The sequence below is a fragment of the Saccharomyces eubayanus genome, chromosome I, assembly GCF_001298625.1.
Source record: "Saccharomyces eubayanus strain FM1318 chromosome I, whole genome shotgun sequence".
Classification (NCBI taxonomy): Eukaryota; Fungi; Ascomycota; class Saccharomycetes; order Saccharomycetales; family Saccharomycetaceae; genus Saccharomyces; species Saccharomyces eubayanus.
Window position 1 is genome coordinate 132320 of NC_030976.1, and position 22998 is coordinate 155317.

Here is a 22998-nt window from a genome sequence, read left to right on the forward strand (position 1 = left end):
ATCGACGCTGCCACATATGACTGAGGAAGATGTTAGACGCGTAGCGATCACTATATATGCGAAAAAATGTGCAGAAGCTGAGGAGGTGCTGATGTCACCGCTAGTATTCGACATGCATGATATCCAGCTTCTGCGGAAGTATGGTATATGTGGTGTGCTGTCTGGAACTTTGCCCACTGCTGCACAACAGAATGTGTTCTTGTCGGTGCCTCTGAGGCTCATGCTGGAAGACGTGCTGTGGCTTCACCAAAACAATCTCGCCGATGTGAAGATAATAAGACAAGGGGGCGATGAGATAATAGCAGGAATAACGCCAGAAAGGGGTGCCAAACTAGCCAAACTGGTGGAAGACCGCTTAACTAAGTCGTTCGATTATCAGACGAAGTTTAAGAAGGACCAACACATTGCAAAATTAAAGAAAATCGGTATTATCAACGACGAGACTTCCGCAGAGGAACTACAGCGGTTGGACAAATCTAACAACAACGACCAGCTGATCGAATCTTCTTTATTTATTGACATTGCCGACAGTTCTTCTATCCTAAAGGACGATAGTATTGCTTTGAATAGCCTATCTTGTGATGATATTCGTAATTTGTTGTTTAAGCAATACGAGCGGTCAGAAAAGATGCAGACATACTTTTTGTACAAGGCATTGAGAGATCAAGGATACGTCTTGTCTCCAGGTGGTCGTTTTGGTGGGAAATTCATAGCATATCCTGGTGATCCCCTGCGTTTCCATTCGCATTTGACTATCCAAGAGGCGATCGATTATCGTAGCGAGCCGATCGACTTGATATCTATGATAAGCGGTGCAAGACTAGGCACTACTGTTAAGAAACTTTGGGTCATAGGGGGTGTTGAGGAAGAGACGGGAAGCACACATTTCTTCTCGGTGGAATGGGCAGGTTTCGGTTAAATTGAAAACCAACCATGCATTCCTCTTTTTCCGTTTCCTAGAGGAGCCTATATACTTTCAAACTTTTTTTTTCATAAAAATCATGCATAACTATAGTACAATTTATAAAGTTACAACTATTTGACCTGTTAACAGTAAAGTTTTTTTCCTACTATACATTTGTTAACATTTAGTTCCGAAAATAATATTTAGATTTCTATAAACAAGATGAAAAAAAATAAATTTCTAAACAGCCTATATGTTGTAAATTCACTCAGTTATAGCAACAGTAACGTATGTTAAAAACCCTTTAGGTAGAATCGTCCGTATACTTTTCGCTATACAATGATCCCCAGTTAATTGGCGAAGATATAAACAATATTATCTACGCTCAACTATTTTCGCACTCAATAACGTTATTATTACGAAATTAGTGTTGCTAACAGACACTGAATCCTATAGGAAGCGAGCTTGCTTCCAATTGGGTCTTTCAGCAACATTATCTCTTCAGCCATTTTCTGGAAACGAATAATGTAACGTTCAGTTGTTGACCTGCAAGAACAGTGGATTCAAGACGCTTTTCAGGCTCATCTCTTAGGCGATTAGTATAGCCATTATAATAATAAGACATCGAAAGCAAAGTGTGAGCTTGATTTATAAAATAGTTCAGCTTATATTGGTACCAGATCTGCAGTACCTTGGAAGCACATATCCCATATTTTCGGGAAATGCTGGGTATATAAAATAAAAATGGATAAGCTGGGGTAGGAATATACGTATAGTAGCGTACTGGTCTTCTTGTGATATACAACAGATAATTTCAGTAAAAGGGCGGAGCTTAGCAATTTAACTAACAGTACAGATCTTGGTGTAATTTCTGTTTAGTAGGCACGTAAATATCTCTGCATTCTTGGTTTTATCTGTAAGAAGAAAATCGATTAGGCTAGCCACTATGGTATACGTATATAGGCAGAAATGGAATTATGTGCTCAATAACGCCTGTGTTAACTCCGTTTGGTAAAAATATCTTGGAACTAGAGATATTGCCCTTATTTTAGCCCTTTAAAAATGGCAAGGAATAATTTTTCTCCTAGTTTAGCATAAAAAGTTAAAACTAAACCACACTAACTTAAAATAATAACTGTATTTTCAGTTCGATAAACGACTGAGGAGTGGAAAACACCTTGATACTATTGAAGGGCATCATTCAGTGCCAAAGCCCATGTTTCAGCATTAGCCTACCCTAGTCGTTGTATCGTATAACCAGATCAGCTAGTCGAAGAACCCTTCTTACCTTGTAAAATACGATATCATAGAACCGTATCATGCACTATTCCCTCGGAAATATATTACTTCGGTAACGGACCACCCTTACTCTTCTAGAGCTACAGAATTATCGTTAATTGAACTATGAAATCTCATTAATGTTCCTGTTTCAATTTTCGTTATCTAAATTCAGTCTTATTTCTTCTCGTATTTCAATTAGAGTGGAATCATTGCTGATCTTTTTCGGAACCAAAATAATAATCTCTGAACAGCTTGAAAAGGTTCCTTTCACAAACCGTTGATAATAAGAAATAGTTCAGGAAGATGTTTTGGATAACTCCATATATGATTTAACCTATTCTTAATTGAAGGTTTTGAGACGTTCTAAGTAATCACTTATCTTTTCTACATTAGTTGTATGCTAATAGGTTAGAGAAGTACCGGAATATACTCTAAGACATGTCGGCATCGGGGAATTGCTTTCTCCAATATTCTCGTTGGACCTGCAGCTCAACTTCCACTGCTTTAGGATATTATGCTTCTAGAGGCGGGTCAGAATTATAAGTATACGATTTGGTCTCCTGCCAAGCCTCGAATAAAAGGCGCATAACACAGACGCCACATAAAAGATTGCATCGAGGTGGAATTAAAAACATCTGTCCCGTTGTGGAAGCTCGTTACCACAGTCTAACATTATTGAACCAGTAAGCTTACTTGCYGTAATTGCAGAAAACCCCATTCTCGAACAATACCCTGCGTTAAAAGAAACACAAATACCTACGGAAAGTGTCAATCCGCTGACCGAGAAGTCTCTAATTGATTTACATTGTACGGTCTTAGAAGAAGGAAATGGAAATACCTACGAAGAAACACCAGAATCGTTACGAGACAAGTCAAAAGACATATTGCAGGAAGACGGAGAAGCCTTGCCTGATAAGGACAGAGGCCTACTGGAACAACATAATTGCCAATGTGCTGCCATAGTAATTGCGATTTATCTTTTCTGTTAGATTATTAATAGTCCTTGGACCACCCCATCCAAAAATAGAATGCTAGGAACGCTAGAAAACGTAGCCGTTAGTATAGGATTAATGGTGTGTGGCGTTCAGATTACCTTTTGGTCATATAACGCGAGAACAGGAGTTTCTACCGTTTCAACTTGCGTTGTATCAGTAGCAGCAACTCTAGTAACTGTGGCGATTAATGGAGCAATTAACGGTGGTCCGGATAAAAACGCTACTGCAGCGCAAGCTATCGTGGTGGCATTGAAGAGGATGGGAAGACATGCCTATAGCCTTGTCCTGTAACGTATTTACTGTTAGGTCTCATAAGCCGAAAATAACATTTCTATACATTGTAGCTTGCTTCATGACAAGTTTAGTGCGTCAGAGTATGATATATCTTAATAGGGCACTTTTCCGTGGGTTGCTACGAGTTTTAAACGCGATTCAGCACCATATAGTCAGAAAACCGTCCATAATCTAATTCGGATTAATGCCCTCTTTTAGCTTTTACATATTTTAGGTTCAAGTCTATGCCATTTTGTAAACGGCGCCTCTTTCTGTCTTGACAGGTACACATTTAGATTTGTGATTCTTCGTCAGTAAGTCCTTGAGAGTACTGCTGTTTCTAACACCACAAGCTCAAACTCTATGTGGAATGCAGCTTTATCGATAGTCTTTCTCGCTCACACGTACTCTAAAGCTTTTATAAGAGCGCATGGGAGTCGGTTCCCGAAAAAATACAGTATCATTTTTCTAGCGTCAGGGCTTTTTCTTTTACTGTCGCAATGTCTAGAACCCAAGGAGAGGCGCCAATCACACCACTTGATAGGTGCTGTACTTGCTGCCATGTATTTTTTCAAGTGTCTCTGTAGTTCAAGAGACTGACGGCTTGTAAATTGAAGCGTAACCCAGGGACGAGCATAAACGCCACGCCAGCAAAAGACAGTTCAATGCACTCCAAAATTAATGGGTCTTTTTATGATAGTATAAACATTTAATTGGTATTTGCGAGCTCAATTTTTTTTAAACAAGAAAATGAGCTGGTGTCTGGCAAGGTAAATTAAGTCACAGCCTTGCCCATAGGGGTAAAGCTGGTGTGAGTGACAAATCTTATTGAAAAGGTTACTTTTAGAGATGTTGGGAACTTTAAAACGGGTGAACGCAGATATCTGGGAAAATAACAATAAATGGGTTTCAGGGGTGTTACTATTAACAGTGACCAAGGAGTTTGGGCACCCACCCAAAGAGTTCACGATAAATTACATTCATTTAAGGACCGCCGCTTCTTACGTTTGTTGATTCCAGATTTGACTAGTGGATAACTCTCGGGGAAGATCAGGATGAAATCGTTAACTTGAGGTAGAAATTTGGGACGTTACTCAAAATCAACTATGGCGTAGATTTGTTAAAAAGTTGAATCCCGAAACCTGATGAAACTAACGAATGAAGGCAAAGGCGGTATAGAATGCCCAGAATTCGGCAAGGGTTGGACCCATAAACCGCTGAAACGACAACTAAAGAATGGTACGCTACCACGAAAAAAATCGTCGCCGGTGTATAGTGTGTCATTTCGTATAATAAATAAGCTGAACACAAGCTGAACATAAGAATAATATCTCCTGAGACTGAAGACTCCCTAAGTTCATCAGAGCCACCTTGTACTAATGCAAGAATCACGAGTAGCACGAATAGAACCACAATTGGCTTAAAGCGGACCATTCAGTATATTGGATGAGGAATTCAGAACTGAATGTAACTTCAGGAAAAGGAATATATTCTGAAATTGAAGGTGCGTTCGGTTCATCAGGGATATCTCTGTTCAATGTGTCTAATTTGACGTCGTCATTGATACCGTCGTCACGAGGCTCCATGTGCAATTATAAGCAGCCGACTACTGTGATATAAAATATATATCTATAGCTAGAAGTGTCACAATACCAACAATAGTGAACCCTTTTACGTTTTCATTTTCGAGTCTGTTTTTTAGGAGCCATTGTTTTCTGCGAAGCTGCGTATAAACTAGAGAGCATACGCTGTCGATCGCCGTCCACGCATATAAATACCAGCACTTGAAGTACAAAACCTCGTAAAGTCAATGAAACTGCGTAGGTTCATCTATGTGTTAGGACGTAAACCTTAGAACGAGAATTCGAGGAGAAGTAAGCGTATTCATAAGTGTATATCACTCCTCTCATTAGTTTTTAAATTGCCCTTTTTTTTCTACATTAGTATTTTCTGGGATATACTAGGATATTAAATAAAGAAAACGGTTCAAGTTTTAAGGTATATCGGTATTTGGATATTGGCTGCTCCAATACTTTCCTTGGGCCTCTTTTTCCACTTCTACAGCTTTAAGATAGTACGCTTCGAAAATTGGGTCAGGACTGAAAATATGAGACCTAGCTGCATCATCCGGAGCATCTGCTGCTGGTACCTCTGGCTGTGTATTTTCGGCATCACTTGTTGATGAGTCTGAAGGAGTACCGGAAATCCTTCCTTTAATGAGGGTTCTAAAAAAATCATAGCACGTCATTTCACTGTAAAAATAGTACGGAGTAGTCCATAAACCATTACAAAACAAGTACTGATTCATATTGTATGTGATAGTTCTCCATTCCCTTCCCTTTACCGCTGGTTTGTATGTAATTACCTCCATCAAAAGTTTTATTTTGAAGCTTTCATCAGAGATCGGCTGATTAAATGCAATCAGCGCAAACAAACACATGAAATAAGGAACAACCACTAAGACAATAAGATTGTAAAAGACATTATTATGGCAATACACGACAGATAAAATGGAAATCGCGAGCACTAGAAATAACCACACGAAAGGTTTAAAGTGTGCCATTTCGTGAAATAGATGGGGGAATTTTGAGGTAAATATGTTGTTAGGAAGAGTGATATAGTCCGCGATCAAAGATGCATTGGGCTCATCCGAGATGCCTTCGTTCATTGTACACAACTTAACATCGTTGTTGACATCATCACTCTTGAAATGCGACTGCATATGCAATCCGTGCTCCATTTCTTTTCTATGGTTACAGCACACAACTGACCCAAAACAGTTTCTTACTTTCGTATAAACTGCTTTTGACCTTATATCATCAACAATTTCGAACCTTTTTAAATGTTTTATTCATTATAGAAATATTTTTTTTGGCAACATTTGCCTTCTGCAAAGCCCCGAAGAAACGACGCACAACAAAAAATGTGACAAAAAATAGTAGATCTAGAAGAAGGTTTATTCATTTTTGCATGATCGTTTCCAAGAACTGAAAAAGTATCGCACCGCACCGAACCCTAGGATATTTAAGTAGCAACCTGCAACGGTAACGAATCGTATCTAAGCAAAAAACCAGGGGCTTTGGTTAAAGGGACGCTAATACACGGTGGCCTTTAACATGATAGTGGACCTCTCTCCATCGTCCACTACCAGCCATTGTAAACTTTCTGAGATACTTTTTACGCGAGCTGAAACGAAGCAAGTGCCCAAAAAGAAAGATCAAGTCAACTTAAGGCCTTGATGTCCTTTGTTTAGACCCAATGATACTAACGACAGCATACTGTCACATGATGAAGGACACTGACCTAGAAGACAATACAAAACGCGTATCCAGGGCGTATCCGGGGCGTTATACGCTAGAAACCAGAACTTCATGTCCTTTAGTGCGTACATAAATCTGGTGCTGATTGGCCGACGCACGTCTTCGTTTTCATTCTTTATTTGACACAATTTTTCATAGGAGGACAGGAAATAATGAGACTCAATATAGAAGATGTTAACGAAAAACATGATCTATATATATCAACCACGTTTACCAATCGGAATAAACACCTTAATTGACAACTGTTGCTTTGTAAAAAAGGCTTCTCTTAATGCCACGACTGAATAATCATAATGACTCTCAGTCATCATAGTTGAATCACAAGCCGATTACCTAAAGCGGTAATGATTCATCTATACCTGTAGCAAAGAAACACTTACTCGTGAAAGTAGTTTACCATAGCCACATTTGTAAAACTACGGTTAGAATAGATACATCAGATAAAAAGTAGTAACCAGTATTCTAGATCCTAAGTTCCTCTAACGATTCAACGTTTCGACAAGTCCCCGTTGGTGGCACCGCTTTGAGATTTTTCCTTAATAAGGTAGCAATAGGATACTAAGTCGAAACTCCTTTAGTCCTTATCCAGTCAACAGTGGAGCACTCATTTCACCCGGAATTTAAATATAAATCGACTATACGTTTTAATTATCCCTTGTGTAAAGGCTGTCAATGATGCCCCACTGCAAGTGCCGTGACTTGTATTTTCGGTTCAGCATTGTTATTAACTACAAATCGCCTCCATTGCATCTGCCCGGATCTATATTCTCTTTATGATTTGAATCTCTCATCTCATCTTTTTCTTTCTTTTCGATAAAAGTAGTTCTTTCACGCCGCTCTCTTCACAACTCGATTCGCATCAAGACTATACGTCACTCGAAGGGACCATAGCCCTATCAATGCGCATGATGTCTGTCTTACAAAGCCACGTAGACCAAATGCACCCTATCGTGACCAGCCCGATGTACATTCATTGGCGAGACCTTCATACGCCTTGATGTGCGCCTCACCTACCCTAGCATCGCCTATACCCTGAGTAACCCGAGAAACCATACCGATGCAGAACTTCTGTATAAAACAACATTGACCGCTATTCGTATACGATCACACGATCATCATCTGCCCTTCCACACACTCCAGTGGGCCATTTTACTCACATGAATGTCTCTGTATGCGATCCATAATCTAGTGTCGTCACGCTTTTCATATTCAGTATACGGATGGCACTTCTTGAAATGATGTATGCCTTTCTCCGCTAAACCATTTAACGTAGTTACTGTATCAGAATGTCCGATTATGTCAGTTTTGACCTTGCGGCTGAGCTGTGCCTAATTAAAAGTAAAAATATACATCATGTACAGTACCTTGCTCGTGCAGTCGTAAACAATCAATCTGCCGGACGTTATGATGTAGTGCTGAAGATCCTACGAGGGCCATCAATCGTTCATAGTGTTGGAATAAGTGACTAAGGATGTACACCTATTCGTATAACTTGGAGTAGGTAACGACAGACATTCTTCAACACGATACTAATCATGTTGGGTTAAGCGAATGCAAACATCCATAAGATACTACTAATTATATTGGAGTAGGTAAATTCTAACTATAGATAAAGATATATTAATTGACCAGAAATTAGCATATAATAAGATGTGTTATACTCGATAACTTACCGTCAACGTTCCCAACTATGTCTGAACCAATGGGTCTCATATAACCAATCAGCGTGTGTTTTATATACCTTTGCTATAAAATAAGAAAACTGCTTATTTTAATTATTACTTTTTACTGAACTAACTAATTATCAACACATAGTTGCATTACACGCTTCACAGAGGTGTTTTACATCGGTACTAAAACACGGGGTTTGCTAGAAAGCAATGACGAGTAACGCTTGCCTCCTATTGCCAATCCCGGTTCATTGATCCAACCAGTCGCTACCCCATATATACACTGCTACACAGGTCCCAGCGAAAGTTGCGATTGGCAAAGCAGCACCGGCTTTCATACAACTGGCTAAGTCGTTTTGAGACGGTGCATCCCGGGTGAGATGAACTGCGTTTGTTAGAGTGCTTCCACACGCATTAATATAGATAGCATGACCAGCTGTGAGGATGGCAACTAAAATAATAATAACACTTGCAACAGTAACGCGAACCCATGATAGCCCACTTAACCAATTTGTCCACCCTCCAACGATCCGCCTGATTGTAATATGTCTAGTGAATTTTATTGGTCTCGAAAAGATTAAAAGTGAGCACGCTGCAATACCGAATGTGACCAATATTAAGCAAGCATCTGTCGACACTTCAGCGGCCTGCCTGATAGCGATAGGTCGAAGGATTCCTATGGCCCTTAAAAAGACTAAAAGTGAGCAGACCGCGGCACCTGATAGGATCAGTATTAAACAGGCATTGATGACCTCTTGGCGATAATTGACCTTCTGTATCACATTTACGTCTGTTGTTCTCGCTCTGAAGCCGGTGAGCGTTATTTTCATTCTAACGTAGGGTCTTGATCCTATCTACGAATGAATTTGGGCTCAGTTATCACTTTGCATCAACGATGTTGATCTTCAATCTTCTTCACTCTCCTATTGGCCATATATAACCGGAAAGAGCCTTGTGGACATGAAAAAACTACAAACTGCGGTACGGGAAGTCGAACCCAGGCCTTGACTATGAAAGCGTGATGTGAAAGCACTCTACTGGATAACCGTGAAATTTACCGACTTCGTTGGAACAAGTTTCTACTGTCGTTCATATTGACCTGTGAAATTGAATGCTGATCTTTGGGATTCCATTAATTTTTGAAGTTGTAATTTTAGGTGTGTAGATTATACTACTGATTCTCCTTCCTAATTTCGACGACAGTTTGAATCTTGGTTTACTAGTCTTATAATTTATGTCATCTTTTGAAACCGTATAGAACTGTAACACATGGGCGATAGTGTTGATAATTAGTTAGTTTAGTAAGTTGTAATAATGAAGAATAAGCAGTTCTTTCTTGAATTATTTAAGAGAGGTATATAAAACACACGCTGGTTGCTTATTGAAACCCAATGGTCGAGACATAATTCAGAATGTGGACAATAAGCTATCATGTATAACTAGTCCTCTTATATCTTGATTTCTGATCAATTAATAGATCTTTAATCTTATTGTTGGAACAAGATTCAACTATTGTCCATCTATTACTATTATATACGGTGTTAAAAGATGATATAAACTACAAGACCAGTAAGTTAAGATTCAAAGTGTCGTCGAAATTAATGGAAGCTGAAGCGCAAGGATTGATATTGTAATAGGATCAATGACTGACAACATATAAAAAGAGGAACAGAATCACTTATAATATAATGCAAAATTACTGATTCCTTTCTGTGGATTCCTAAATCCATGAGGAGAATCTCTAGTATAATCTATATACGTAATATTATAACAATAAGAAATAATGGAATCCCAAAGATCATCATACAATTTAAATGGTTATTAGGAATCCCAAAGATCATCCTACAATTTAAATAGTTATTACTTATCCTCACTAATTACCAGACTTGGTTATTTATATCATGATGAAACAATGTTTATAAATAGTGTTGGAATATGTGACTACGGATGTACACTTATTCGTATAAATTGAAGTAAGCAAACTCAAAAACAATTTATCTATTTATTCGTATACGATATGAGAAAGGAATGTAAACGAATAAATAATCTGGTAATTAGTGAAGATAAGATAAAGATCTATTAATTGATCAGAAATCAGTACATAAGAAGATAAGTTATACCTGAGAACTTATTATCGATGTTCTGAAACTATTTCTGAATCATTGGGTTTCATATAACCAATCAGCGTGTGTTTTATATGCCTCTCTTATATAATAATAAGAAAGAACTGCTTATTCTTAATTATTACAACTTACTAAACTAACTAATTATCAACAAATAGTAATAGTGCTAATATTATTATTTTCTTATTTCAGAAATTTCATCATACATGAATTAATGTGTGTCTGTAATAACCATTTAAATTGTATGATGATCTTTGGGATTCCATTATTTCTTAATGTTATAATATTACGTATATAGATTATACTAGAGATTCTCCTCATGGATTTAGGAATCCACAGAAAGGAATCAATACTTTTGCATAATATTATAAATGATTCTGTTCCTCTTTTTATATGTTGTCATTCATTGATCCTATTACAATATCAATCCTTGCGCTTCAGCTTCCATTAATTTCGACGACACTTTAAATCTTAACTTACTGGTCTTGTAATTTATGTCATCTTTTAACACCGTATATATTAGTAATAGATGGACAATAGTTGAATCTTGTTCCAACAGTCTGAAGACACCTATTCCAATAAACTATTATTATAGATCTAAGCTCACTTAGGACCCTAGACATATTATTCCTTCCAAAAAGAACTTCCAAGATAATCTGGGCACATGGCGCAGTTGGTAGCGCGCTTCCCTTGCAAGGAAGAGGTCATCGGTTCGATTCCGGTTGCGTCCATTATTTTTTGGCTCTGGTAACCGAAGCTGTGAACATAATCAATCAATAGCGATAATAAATGTGGATCCAATAACAGCCTATTCTCTTCAACGAATTTTTATAATCCATCGAAATAGCGTCAAACAAACCTCTCTGATAACGTTTCATACCCGATTTAGCACATGATATAGAAACAAAAGTTGACAAAAAAAAATTGAATCTTAAAACGGTCGTTACCAGTGGAGTGTGTTTGATTTCAAAGCACTGAAGGCATTCTAAGATAAACAGAATACGATTTGTCGAAGATAGCCTCTCAATGAGGTACGTAGGTGTCCACTTTTGTTTATTCTGTATGCAAGGTTGTTATTACTTTTTTTCTTTTAAAAAATGGTCTTAAAAAGATTATATATTTATGAATATGATGCAAGTTGGATGAATAGGAAATGCTGTACAAATAATATCATTTGCGAATAATGTCATCTAATTGCTTCATTAACACGTCCATCCTGTCAAAAACTGGAGCATAGAGATGCTGAACCAGGGAGTGTGGCTTAGAAGTTGGATCGGATACATTGGTGTTAGAAGGTACCCTTAATCCGGAAAATGAACTATTTACGCTTGCTGAAGATATCACTCTTTGTTCATCCATGTAAAAATCTTCCTCTGATGATGAATGTAGCGATACGCTTGATTGCTTTTCTGTATCCTCTTTGGGTTGTTCCACTTCAGCTTGGGGGTTCTTTTCTCCGGTAGCTTCCGGGGTGGGCTTATCTTGCGTCTTGTCTTGTGCTTGATCTTGTACGTTTTCGTTGTTCGACGACTCTTGAATTTTCAAACTTGGGTGAATATATTGTGAAATGTCCTTTATTGCTCTAGATGATGGAATACCACTGATTTCCTCTACCACCGCTGGTGCGGAAGGTGAATCGTTCGTCCATTCCGATGACGAAGGTGAAAACTCACCAATTGTTGAAAGAGAGTTTTGGGAATCGGATTTCGCCATTCCGTTTGTAAATGGCATACGAGGGGCTTCGAAAACTTTTTTCAAATCAGTATCGAACTCACCATCAGTTATTTTCGATTTCTCGTCCTTTACGTCTTGGTTAGCATTGAGTCCATATTTGTCTTCATTACTGGATGATAGTGGCATTACTAGTGATGAAACAGGTTTGAGTAGGACGTCGTTTTTATTATTAGCTCTCCGAACCTTTTTAACGTTTAAAGGTGTATTCAGAGACGTACTGAAGGAAACATCGCTCACTACATCGCTCATATCATCGTCCTCAAATTTGGTAAAGTTCAGCTTAGCCTCAGTGAATTCATCCCGGTGTCTTACTTTTGCATCATCATCGTCGTCATCACCATGGTCGTCGTCTTTCTCACCCTCGTTATCACCATCTTCGTCACTATCCGAGGATTTCTCTTCAACTGCATCGTCTATAAACCTATCTGCGTAACCAACAACATCATTGAAGCTAACAGACTTGTTACCTTTCCCGTATCCCTTCAATGCTGGTGTGGGGGTCATACTGTCTGCATCACTCTCGTTATTCTTATGGGAGTCATCCTTGGAATCCGTTGATGAAGCTACAGATTGCGAAGACATATTTTCATTTTTCCAGCAATTCAATCGAGCCAATCTTTCGGGGAATGTTTCCAGAATTTCCGCAGGCGCAAACCCAATCTTACCGTCCGTGATCCTTTTCACTAACCACCAGTAGGCATCTTGGTCGTTCAGCAATATACACGGTTCGTCCTGTCCCAGTTGACAATGCGAAGAATCATGTCCGTTAAACGCATAAAGTGCATATAATTTATCAGGATCTAGTTCTCTTGGTGGCGGCAAGGGTTGATAATCGTCGTTTTCTTCGTCCAAGCTACCGCTTTCACCTTCGAAGTCCGCGTCTTCGAACTTTCTATCAAAATCGTAATCGTCAGAGTAGTTTTCTTCTCCTTCTTCGTCTTCGTCTTCGGAAATGGCGTACTTCAAACCATCGCTAAAATCGTCCATGTCAGCGAGTTCATGGTTCGCAATATCGTCCACCACAGAATGCTGCTCCTCCTGCTCCTCCTCCGCCTCCTCCTCGTTATCGCCACTATCCGTAGGGTCCGTTTCGATATCTTGTAGCCTTTTCTCCAAATTGTCCTCAAATTCTGAATCCGAGTAATCGTAAGAGCCGGGCAGTTCTGTGGAGTTCTCTTTTGAATGTCGTTGGCCCCTTCCACTACCTTCGTGTGTATGTTTCTCCGCCTCCACCTCCACCTCTTCCTCGACATCGTCGTCGTCGTCGTCTTTATGTCGCAAAGGCGCATGGGTCTTTTCTGCTGCATTACCTAGTATACTGAGTTTCGAGTTGAAAGGTGAGCTCTTATTGGATGTGGGCGTCACAACAACACTCCCACCCATGCTCTCAGAATCCTCGTTCCCCGAAGCCTGCTGGCTTCCCATGGTAGGCCTGTTCTTGATAATATCTGAAAAGTCCTCTATTAGGGTCGGATCATTCAGCAGCGCATGCGATTGAGAAGAGTCCATGCCCAACTTCGACGTCATCAACGGAGGCACGTAACCACCGTCACGCGTAGCAGCTATAGACCTGATCTCCTTGACAGCACTTTCTGAAGCCCCATCAACATGCTGTTCCTTATTACTCATCCTCTTTCCACGCGGAGAATGTTGTCCAAAATACGTATATTTCCCGTCTTCCTCAACTTAAAAACGGCCTGCTCCTTATTGCAATCCACGAATATACCAGAATGAAACCTGTTCTGCTCGATACCAACGCAGAAAACACAACCGACGTACAACTGTCCAAGCTTCTGTACAGATGGGCTTGACGTGATCAGCTATTATCCAAAATTTCACGTCATCTGAAACTTTTCCTAAAAGTGAAAAAAGAAGGCCCAAGGGTCACCCGAAGCAAGATCACGAGTCAGACTGACTCGTGCGAGAGATGAGGATGTAATAATACTAATCTCGAAGATGGCATCTGTGCAGATGTACATGTATATATATATATACACACGTAGAGGTAGAGGCATTGAGTGCTGTGTGTTTGACGGACTTCGATTTATAGCCTAGACCAACCGCATCATAAGCATTGCTTAGAGGGATATCATACAAAGAGAGAAACAAGAATGTCAATTACAAAGACTGATTTGGACGGAATACTGCCATTGGTGGCCAGAGGTAAAGTTAGAGACATATACGAGGTGGACGCTGGTACGTTGCTGTTTGTCGCTACGGACCGTATTTCTGCATACGATGTTATCATGGAAAACAGCATTCCAGAAAAGGGGATTTTGCTGACCAAGTTATCGGAGTTCTGGTTTAAGCTGCTCTCCAACGACGTACGCAACCATTTGGTGGATATCGCTCCAGGAAAGACCATTTTCGACTACTTGCCTAAACAATTGAGTGAGCCCAAGTACAAAACCCAACTGGAAGGCCGTTCTTTGTTGGTTCACAAACACAAGCTAATTCCATTGGAAGTCATTGTCAGAGGCTACATCACCGGATCTGCTTGGAAGGAATACGTAAAAACCGGCACCGTGCACAGCTTGAAGCAGCCTCAGGGGCTCAAGGAATCTCAAGAGTTCCCAGAACCAATTTTCACTCCTTCGACCAAAGCTGAACAAGGTGAGCATGACGAAAACATTTCTCCCGCCCAAGCTGCTGAACTGGTGGGTGAAGATCTGTCTCACAGGGTGGCAGAGCTGGCCGTAAGACTATATTCCAAGTGCAAAGAGTACGCAAAGGAAAAGGGCATTATCATTGCTGACACCAAATTTGAATTCGGTATTGACGAAGAGACCAACGAAATCATCCTAGTGGACGAAGTGTTAACCCCAGACTCTTCCAGATTCTGGAACGGTGCCTCCTACAAGCTAGGCGAATCCCAAGATTCTTACGACAAACAATTTTTAAGAGACTGGCTTACTGCCAATAAGTTGAACGGTGTTAACGGTGTGGAAATGCCTCAAGACATCGTCGACAGAACCAGGGCCAAGTACATAGAAGCTTACGAGGCATTGACGGGCTCCAAATGGGCTCATTAAGCGGGTTTCTATTTGTTACAGGTCATCAGTGTATCTCGCACTAAATATATACATACATATACATATGTATATACAATTATGTTTCTCGAAAGATCTCGAAAACGGATTGAATCTCAACGGTACCTCGTTTGCCAGTGGTATGCAGGTTTGGTGAATTTTTTACCGTAATATCCGTTAATAGATTCTGGGACTTTGCCAATTTTTTTACCGTTCACTACTTCTCTGGCTCTTTCCTCCACGGCGTGTGTAAACTGTTCCTTCAACTGGCTCAGTTCTCTTTCGTATTCCATGGCTTGCTTCTCTAAAATTTTCTCTATGTTTGTCAGTTCATTTTCGTAATCCAATAGTTTTCTTTCAAATCTCTCAAGTTGTAAAGATTTCCTTGCGGTCCGTATTTGGATATCCTGCAGCAGCTCGAAAGTGGAAGGCCTGGTTCTCAGGTTCACTTCTATCATTGAATGGATTATAGCATTAAGCCCTTTAGAGTAATACTCGGGGATAGTCTCACATTTCCCATTTTTGATCTTAGTTTGTAACTCCAGGTAATTTTTGGCTTGGAATGGGGGATGTAACGAACACATCTCGAATATAACGCAACCCAATGACCAAATATCGGATAGCGGAGAGTACGGTTGGTCCATCAGCACTTCAGGTGACATATAGTACGGCGTGCCCACATATGTAGTTGCGAACTGGATACTGGTTTCGAGGGACTTGGCTAGCCCAAAGTCACCTAGTTTCACCACAACTTGGCTGTAGTCCATAGCACTCCCCTTTTTGCGTGAATTTACTCTACGGTCTCTGTAGTAGTTATTGTTCACTTCACCGTGGCCATCGACTTCCTCATTAAGACTGTTATCACTGTCATCATAACTGAGGAATATATTGCCCGGTTTCAAGTCACGATGGATGACGATGTTTTTCCCCTTTACTGGTGGTTTCATCCGATCATATATTGTGGTTAAGGTTGGCAATTCGATACCGTAATGACATTTATAGAGCGCGCTCAATAGCTGCGCCAAGATACCCCACACGATCTTCTCTGGTATGTATTTGTGTTCCTGTTTGTAATGTTTAATCATTTGAGACAGGTCACCTCTAGAACAGTACTCCATATACAGGTACAACACTTCTCTCTGTTCATCGAAGTCCCAATTATAGAACTCCACAATATTCTCGTGCTTTAGCTGTGACAAAATGCTACATTCCGCAATCAATTGCTGTCTCTCTTTGCTATTCATATGACCATATTTAATGTCCTTTCTAACCAAAAGCTTCTTGGTGGGTATGTGTATGACTTTTCGTACGGATCCAAATGAACCTCTCCCGATTTCTTCGAGAACTTGATAATCCGATCTAGGTGGATTCCCTTGCTGCTGCTGCTGCTGTTGCGGGCTATGATATTCTTGGAGAAACTGTCGTCTATGCATGCTGCGGTACAGGATTGATCCAATCTTAGAATCGCACTCATAACAAAACTTCCTAGGTATAGTGAGCTTTTTCGTGATACAAAAAATTGGTATTCTTTTGAAAAGTTCACTTTTATTTACCTTCCACCCCAATTAGGAAATGTGATGAAATGATAACCTTAAAAAAAAAAAAAAAAAAAAAAAAGAGAAACTATACCCTAGTCTGGGCCTATCGGAAGACACCATTACCACGGTTATTCCAGACTGCCAAGCTCCATCTGTTTTAGTGTTATTGGCGTACCTTCCGCCTATTAAATTTGATGCCCAAGGTGCCGTGAGTTTATACATTTGATCCCAAAAAAGCATGCACATGGCATGTCAGTACGTCAGTACCATAAGTGGCATTTATTGTGCGAAGATCTGTCAAGCATAGCCTTTTGGAACTCAAAACCAAAGAAATGAGTCGTTTGTTTGTGGATGATTCACGATATATAATTTTATAAAGATGCTGGATTATATTTCTCTATATATACTCATGAGATGTTTGCGTTAGGTTTGGGATGTGATAGAAGGTGCGGAATATCCATCACTGTTTGGTCTAGAAGATCGCGGATTTGCGTGGTCGTCTTTTGTTGGCGAACTGCCAATTGCTGCCGTGACGCTGGGTACCTTTTGCAAGCTTCCCTTTTTTGATAATGAACGAATGTCTTCACATAGTTGGCAGATCAGAACCGAGTCACCACCAACCTGGTTGGCGTTCCTTTTTGGATGGTTCTTGTCCCAGTTTCTATTCAAAAACTCAGTTATTTGTACTAGTATTGAACGAAGCTTGAAAATAGTGGCTTTACTGTGATGAGTCGATTTCGTTTGCTTTATCGGATCTGGCAACCCCGTGTAATCATACATCTTCAACAACGATTTTGTAAATATCAATTTCACGAATTTTAATAAATCGATTTGAATAAGTAGACTGTTGAAATAAGTACCAAAAAACAGAACAATCTTGTCATAGAAATTCGGATGTAATATGATGTCAATTGCAAGAGTTTCAAAACCGGGGAGTGAACATATCTTGGTGAAAATGCTAATTAGTTTACTGAGATTAACATCACCGTCATTTAATTCATAAAATAGGGCAACAAATTGATCAATCGGCAGTTCAATGGCAGAATTATCTTTAACCTTGATGAGAAGACAATTTTGAGAGCCTTCTGTGATCGCCGTAGGGGTGTCTTCATTAGACGCATTGCGTAATGTGAAATGCAAACAATTCAATACGATCTCCAACCCGCTAATAGATGTGTAGTTTCTTCTTTTAATGAAACCCATTGCCGTTGAAAACAAGGAGAGGTTCATTTGGTCCATGTCTAAACTAATATCAACGCATATGGCCGTAATTTGTTTCCAAATGAAGGATGAATTCTTGTTGCCATCGTCGGACGTGGTGATGGTGTCAATGTTCTGAATGAAAACGAAAAACGCATCGTTATCGAGCAGGTCGTTCAACAGCGTTTTGTTTAAATGTACTGTTAGGTAGCAAAGTTTGATAAAGTACTTCCAAACAGAAACGTCTTTGATTTGAAGCATGTCAACAAAAAATGAAGTTAGCCAGGTGAAAAAGCCCTCCGGTAAGTCGATAAGAAGTCTTGATTTTGAAGAGATGGTCAAATGCGGGAAGTTAGAAACGCTCCTGTGTCGAGTTGGAGACGATGGGCGTGTTGCCATCAAAGAGTGAACGGGAGACCTCGAGGGAGACGGTACCGAGTTCAATGGTGTGTTTTTTGTGGGCGAAGAGGACAATGGTAACGAGGACGAAGAGGGGGCGGTGGACCTGTGGATTTTATCGTCGTTTGTGGTTATCATATAATTTATTGACTTGAAGACTATGTAAGTGGTTTGAGGGTTGGATAGAATTTTTTTTTTCAGCCTGTAGTTGATCAGAGAGGGCAGGATTTTTTCGAAAGACCACGGTGCGTACGATGATAGTTTTAGAATTATTGATTGTGCTCTTCTTTCGTGCATGTTATTAAGAAGGAGCGATAAGCTGAGGTGTTGAGAACACCAGCAACACCAAAAGGCAGTAGAAGTCAAGTCATAATACCTGTAAACGAGTTCCAAGACGCATTTAGGGGTTTTCAACGATGCAAAATTTACCGGATGCATTATTCCGCATTCAATTAGGGTCTGAGGGTGGTCGTTGACAAAATACTTGACTAGATGCTCAAACTTAATTATCGAGGGGATTCCGCCCATGGCGATGAATTTCAGTCGCAAGCGAGAGTGGTTATTTTCTGTGTCATATGCGAAGATGGAGCCAAATGTGGTTATTGAGTGTGCAGTGACAGTCGTACGGGATAAACACTCGATGACTGTATTTGCAATGTTTTCGAGGGAGCAAACACTGAAAAGCCCGTGCAAGTCCGTCAAAGGCTTGGACGGGCTCTTCAATTGGCCCAACAAATGGATCTCAGTCTGGGGGACTAACTCCATTTCTTGATTATTTTCTGTCCAGGCAGCGGGGGCCGCCGCCGAACYGAATTTTGACGGAGATATGTCTAGTTTTTCTTCTTGAAAGTCAGAATCCCAATGGTAGTTATCGTCAGAAAAGTCTTCTTTGAACTTGTTGAGCTTATCAACCTTTACATTTTCCGTGGAGGTAATCCACGCATGCTTGAGCAGTTGGTCAGCTGTGGGTCTCTTGTACATGTTCTTTATGAAGCACTTGGACAAAAAGTCCTTCAGCGATTCAGAGAATGCAGTGGGCGGGTAGTAGGTGTCATTCTCGACCGCGTAGTAGATGTTAGCGTCTGTGAGGTTATGGTATGGCGGGTTCTTGGTGAGCAGCTCGACGACGGTGGCTCCCAGGGACCATATATCGCTGAGCGTGGAGGCGCCTCTATTGCCCAGAATTTCCGGGGCCATCCAGTTGAGCGTACCCGCCAGGGTCAACGCACTGGAGTTCACGATGGTGGAGACACCAAAGTCTGCGAGCTTGACGGTGTTATCTGCGCTCAGCAGGATGTTGGCTGCCTTGATGTCTCTGTGGATGACACCTTCGCCGTGCAGATACTTGAGCCCCCAAAGGGTCTGTGTGACGTAGGTCTTGGACTCGTTTTCGCTCAGGCCAGTGGGACTTCTAGAGACGAGTCTTCTTAATGAGCCGTTAGCACAGTACTCGAGGAGAATATAGAGCTCGTAGCTTTTTCGTATGAAACCGTGGTACTTGACAATATTGTTATTGTTCAGGTTTTTCAAAAGGCTGATTTCCGCYATTATATCGTTGAGCTCCTCGTCATTCTCGTACACGATCTCCTTGATGGCTACGACCTGATCCGTGTGTTTGTTGATGGCTTTGTAAACCACGCCGTACGAGCCCCTCCCAATGACCTGCTTGAGATGGTACTGCACAGACTTCTCAGACGCCCTCTGGATTGGCGTCAGGTTGACTCTATCAGTGTCGGCCATGCTGTTCATCGTCAAATCTCTACTAGGCAGATAGACAGTGCTCTATGGGTATACTATCCTCTGCATAGAGCTTCGAGAAGAGGTTGTACCTTTGTGAGTTAGCTCTTCCGCATACAAAAAACAAACAACAAGAAAAAGGCGGAAGAGCAATTACAGATGGAATAGACCAAAGTAAAACAACAAAGGTCAAAGAGCCCACATTACCTGCTACGGTCGTTTTCGTTACGGATCAATGGTTCTAGTATCGATTCACGCTCTTCTTTGGGAACGGAAATAAAGCATTCGACGAAATACCAATATGCCGCTAAACAGCACACTGCGTTCTTGCTTGTGCAACGTATGATCAGGCATCACATACAGATGTGCCGACGTAGTGATGCCACTCAGCTACACTGTGTCCAAAATGCACTACACGACTTCTTCCAATGCAATGCAAACGCTAAAACTATGGGGCGAAAGACACAGGTGCGGCCTCAATGAAGGGGTTCCCAACCAGCCACAAGCACGAGTAGTCATGATTACTCTCAGAATCCCGTTTTGCTATTAGCCCCTGGATATTTCAGTCGGTTGGTACACAGTTGAAGACAGGCCTACAAGGTAACGACGACCAGACTTACCCAATACGAGTGGAATGAACTATCAGGTGGCAAGCAAACAAGAAATTAGCGATGCCATTATGTAACTGTCACCTTGGCCCCAGGCTAATCTCTCACCAGCTGTTGGCACCAACTTACGATGTTTCGCAATGCAACCAGCCTGAGGATCAATGAATACCATAGTAGCGTTGTCCCATCACGCTCAATACGTCCAACACAAAGCGATGCCCTAGTAGCCTTTGATAATGCACATAATTGGCTGATTTAGAGAGGAATGACTACTATGAACATGTTATATCGGGCTCTTCCAAGCAAACGCCTTTGCCGTGTTGTTACTGATGACTAAAAAAACTTGGGGGACGTGTCCTTCCACAGCGCTTGTGTTCCAACCTTCGGCGCGTAGGCTCAACGAGATTCCCAAAGATGCCTTAGTTCCAAAGCATCCTCACTATCTTCAAGGCAAGTCTCGCATTCGTATTTTTAGTACTTTGATTGCTCACAGTGGGCCAGTATTAGTGGAAAATGAGGCCACTTGGCTCTCAGGTTAAAGTCCAGAATTGAATGGATTGTGACCTCTGGGACCTTTGCAAGGTAATTTGTGTACTAGCAGGCGATATTCCATCTTCCGGGAGAATGTAGTTGCGGAGCACGTAGTCAATTAACCGCGAAATATAGCTGCACACTTGATGGTCGAAAATGGCATGGCCTTCTCGGAACTTGAGAGTTTCAATGTAATGTATATTCTTTTTCTGAATATTTGGATAGAACTTCGAAGAGCAGATTTAAAATCAAGAAATAGACACCTGCCTTTACCGTGCTGACAAGAGTTGAAAATTCACATACATAGTGCTAGATTGTCGCAAGACCGTCGCAATACTGTAGCAATTACATTTCCATCCGGGTTTACCCACCATTTAGTCTTTGTTCTTGGCAATTCAGCCAGCTCAATTATGCACAAATATATACTTCTTTAAAGACATATTTAGAATCTAAACGATTTTGCTCTCGACTACAGCTTCCCTTTCAAAGGCGTCACTACTCACTTCAAGAGGGCCATTATGCGACTGGAATTGTTCGTAGTAAAAAGTGGTTATATTCACACTAACAATTACACTAATCTGCCAGCCGAGTAGTTGGAACAATCGGTATAGATCAATGGTCTGGTTATCTCTAAAGAAAAAATTGATTCTAAAAGCCGAATAGAGTGGGAAACAGGGCAGCACCATCATAATTAAGCAAAATTTGAAAGAGAACCATTTAGGATGGTGCTTCCTAGCAGCACAGCGAGAACATATGGCTTTTGAACATCTTTTTGGCTCTTGCTTCTTTGATAATCCATTGAAATTACGTACTAAGATAAATGGGACCGCTGCCAAAGTTAAGCCATTTCGCGCCAATTCGAAGATGGCAACTTTTGGATGTTGCTCTTTTAAATAAAACAATAATGGAGTAGCAAAATTTATCCAAAAAAAAACGAAACGAGTGATTTTCGATAGTTTCTCAAAAATTACGAAAAATCTAGACTCGGAGATCCCATCTTGACCTATGGCAGCATTGTGCTCTATGTTTTCGGTGTTTTCCATTGCTCAACTGTGCTGTGTAGTCTTTGGGATTACGTGAAGGCTTTCTCCTTTTCAGGTACGTTGAGGAAGCACTTTTTTATTTTAGATAATAAAACTCCGARATGCGGGATCTCAAATTAGRAAATAAGCTTTTTTCGTCTTTTACGTAAACCTTGATTGTTCTTTTCACTACTTGAAACATAGATCCTGGATCGTATATATCTGCCAAATAGTTCAAAAGCGGTGCAATTGATTGAAAAGGATTATAATATTAATATACATATACATATACACATATTTAGCTATATATACCGTCAAAATCATGTTTTTATATTTTTTCGTTAAACTTCCCAATGTCTATGGGATTTTATTCGTAAAGGGGCAGTGCGATCTATTTGGCGACAGTGTAGATACCGTCCTTGGACAAGGCACTGGAGATGGCTGGTCTCAATCTGGTGGAGTACCATGGGACACCAGTGATCATTCTRGTGACTTGGTCTGGAGCAATACCGGTCAACATGGTGGTGAAGTCRCCGTAGTTGAAAACAGCTTCAGCAACTTCGACTGGGTATGTTTCRGTTGGGTGAGCGGCTTGGAACAGGTAGTATTGGGCCATGTGAGCTCTGATATCAGA

The 22998-nt window shown here is 40.6% G+C and overlaps 9 protein-coding genes and 1 non-coding gene across 10 annotated transcripts; 3 read left to right on the forward strand and 7 right to left on the reverse strand.

Moving 5' to 3' along the window:
* Positions 1-16: 16 nt before the first annotated feature.
* On the forward strand, positions 17-919 carry SEN34 (tRNA splicing endonuclease subunit SEN34; the record flags this gene model as incomplete). Its single annotated transcript, XM_018363319.1, has 1 exon — positions 17-919. One exon carries the CDS (start codon positions 17-19, stop codon positions 917-919), a length of 903 nt encoding a protein of 300 aa, XP_018224111.1.
* Positions 920-4841: 3922 nt separating this feature from the next.
* DI49_0064 (uncharacterized protein) lies at positions 4842-5039 on the reverse strand (the record flags this gene model as incomplete). The annotated part of the gene is made up of 1 exon (XM_018363320.1): positions 4842-5039. The coding sequence occupies one exon, from the start codon at positions 5037-5039 to the stop codon at positions 4842-4844; it is 198 nt and encodes a 65-aa protein (XP_018224112.1).
* A 407-nt stretch (positions 5040-5446) lies between these two features.
* DI49_0065 (DUP/COS family protein) lies at positions 5447-6193 on the reverse strand (the record flags this gene model as incomplete). Its single annotated transcript, XM_018363321.1, has 1 exon — positions 5447-6193. One exon carries the CDS (start codon positions 6191-6193, stop codon positions 5447-5449), a length of 747 nt encoding a protein of 248 aa, XP_018224113.1.
* Positions 6194-8691: 2498 nt separating this feature from the next.
* On the reverse strand, positions 8692-9273 carry DI49_0066 (uncharacterized protein; the record flags this gene model as incomplete). Its single annotated transcript, XM_018363322.1, has 1 exon — positions 8692-9273. The coding sequence occupies one exon, from the start codon at positions 9271-9273 to the stop codon at positions 8692-8694; it is 582 nt and encodes a 193-aa protein (XP_018224114.1).
* A 1951-nt stretch (positions 9274-11224) lies between these two features.
* On the forward strand, positions 11225-11297 carry DI49_0067. Its single transcript has one exon. It is a non-coding gene; the product is annotated as a tRNA-Ala (tRNA).
* A 439-nt stretch (positions 11298-11736) lies between these two features.
* On the reverse strand, positions 11737-13929 carry BUD14 (protein phosphatase regulator BUD14; the record flags this gene model as incomplete). Its single annotated transcript, XM_018363323.1, has 1 exon — positions 11737-13929. The coding sequence occupies one exon, from the start codon at positions 13927-13929 to the stop codon at positions 11737-11739; it is 2193 nt and encodes a 730-aa protein (XP_018224115.1).
* A 482-nt stretch (positions 13930-14411) lies between these two features.
* Positions 14412-15332, forward strand: ADE1 (phosphoribosylaminoimidazolesuccinocarboxamide synthase; the record flags this gene model as incomplete). The annotated part of the gene is made up of 1 exon (XM_018363324.1): positions 14412-15332. One exon carries the CDS (start codon positions 14412-14414, stop codon positions 15330-15332), a length of 921 nt encoding a protein of 306 aa, XP_018224116.1.
* A 113-nt stretch (positions 15333-15445) lies between these two features.
* KIN3 (serine/threonine protein kinase KIN3) lies at positions 15446-16762 on the reverse strand (the record flags this gene model as incomplete). Its single annotated transcript, XM_018363325.1, has 1 exon — positions 15446-16762. The coding sequence occupies one exon, from the start codon at positions 16760-16762 to the stop codon at positions 15446-15448; it is 1317 nt and encodes a 438-aa protein (XP_018224117.1).
* A 528-nt stretch (positions 16763-17290) lies between these two features.
* On the reverse strand, positions 17291-20215 carry CDC15 (serine/threonine protein kinase CDC15; the record flags this gene model as incomplete). Its single annotated transcript, XM_018363326.1, has 1 exon — positions 17291-20215. One exon carries the CDS (start codon positions 20213-20215, stop codon positions 17291-17293), a length of 2925 nt encoding a protein of 974 aa, XP_018224118.1.
* A 1576-nt stretch (positions 20216-21791) lies between these two features.
* DI49_0072 (uncharacterized protein) lies at positions 21792-22385 on the reverse strand (the record flags this gene model as incomplete). Its single annotated transcript, XM_018363327.1, has 1 exon — positions 21792-22385. One exon carries the CDS (start codon positions 22383-22385, stop codon positions 21792-21794), a length of 594 nt encoding a protein of 197 aa, XP_018224119.1.
* Positions 22386-22998: the final 613 nt, after the last annotated feature.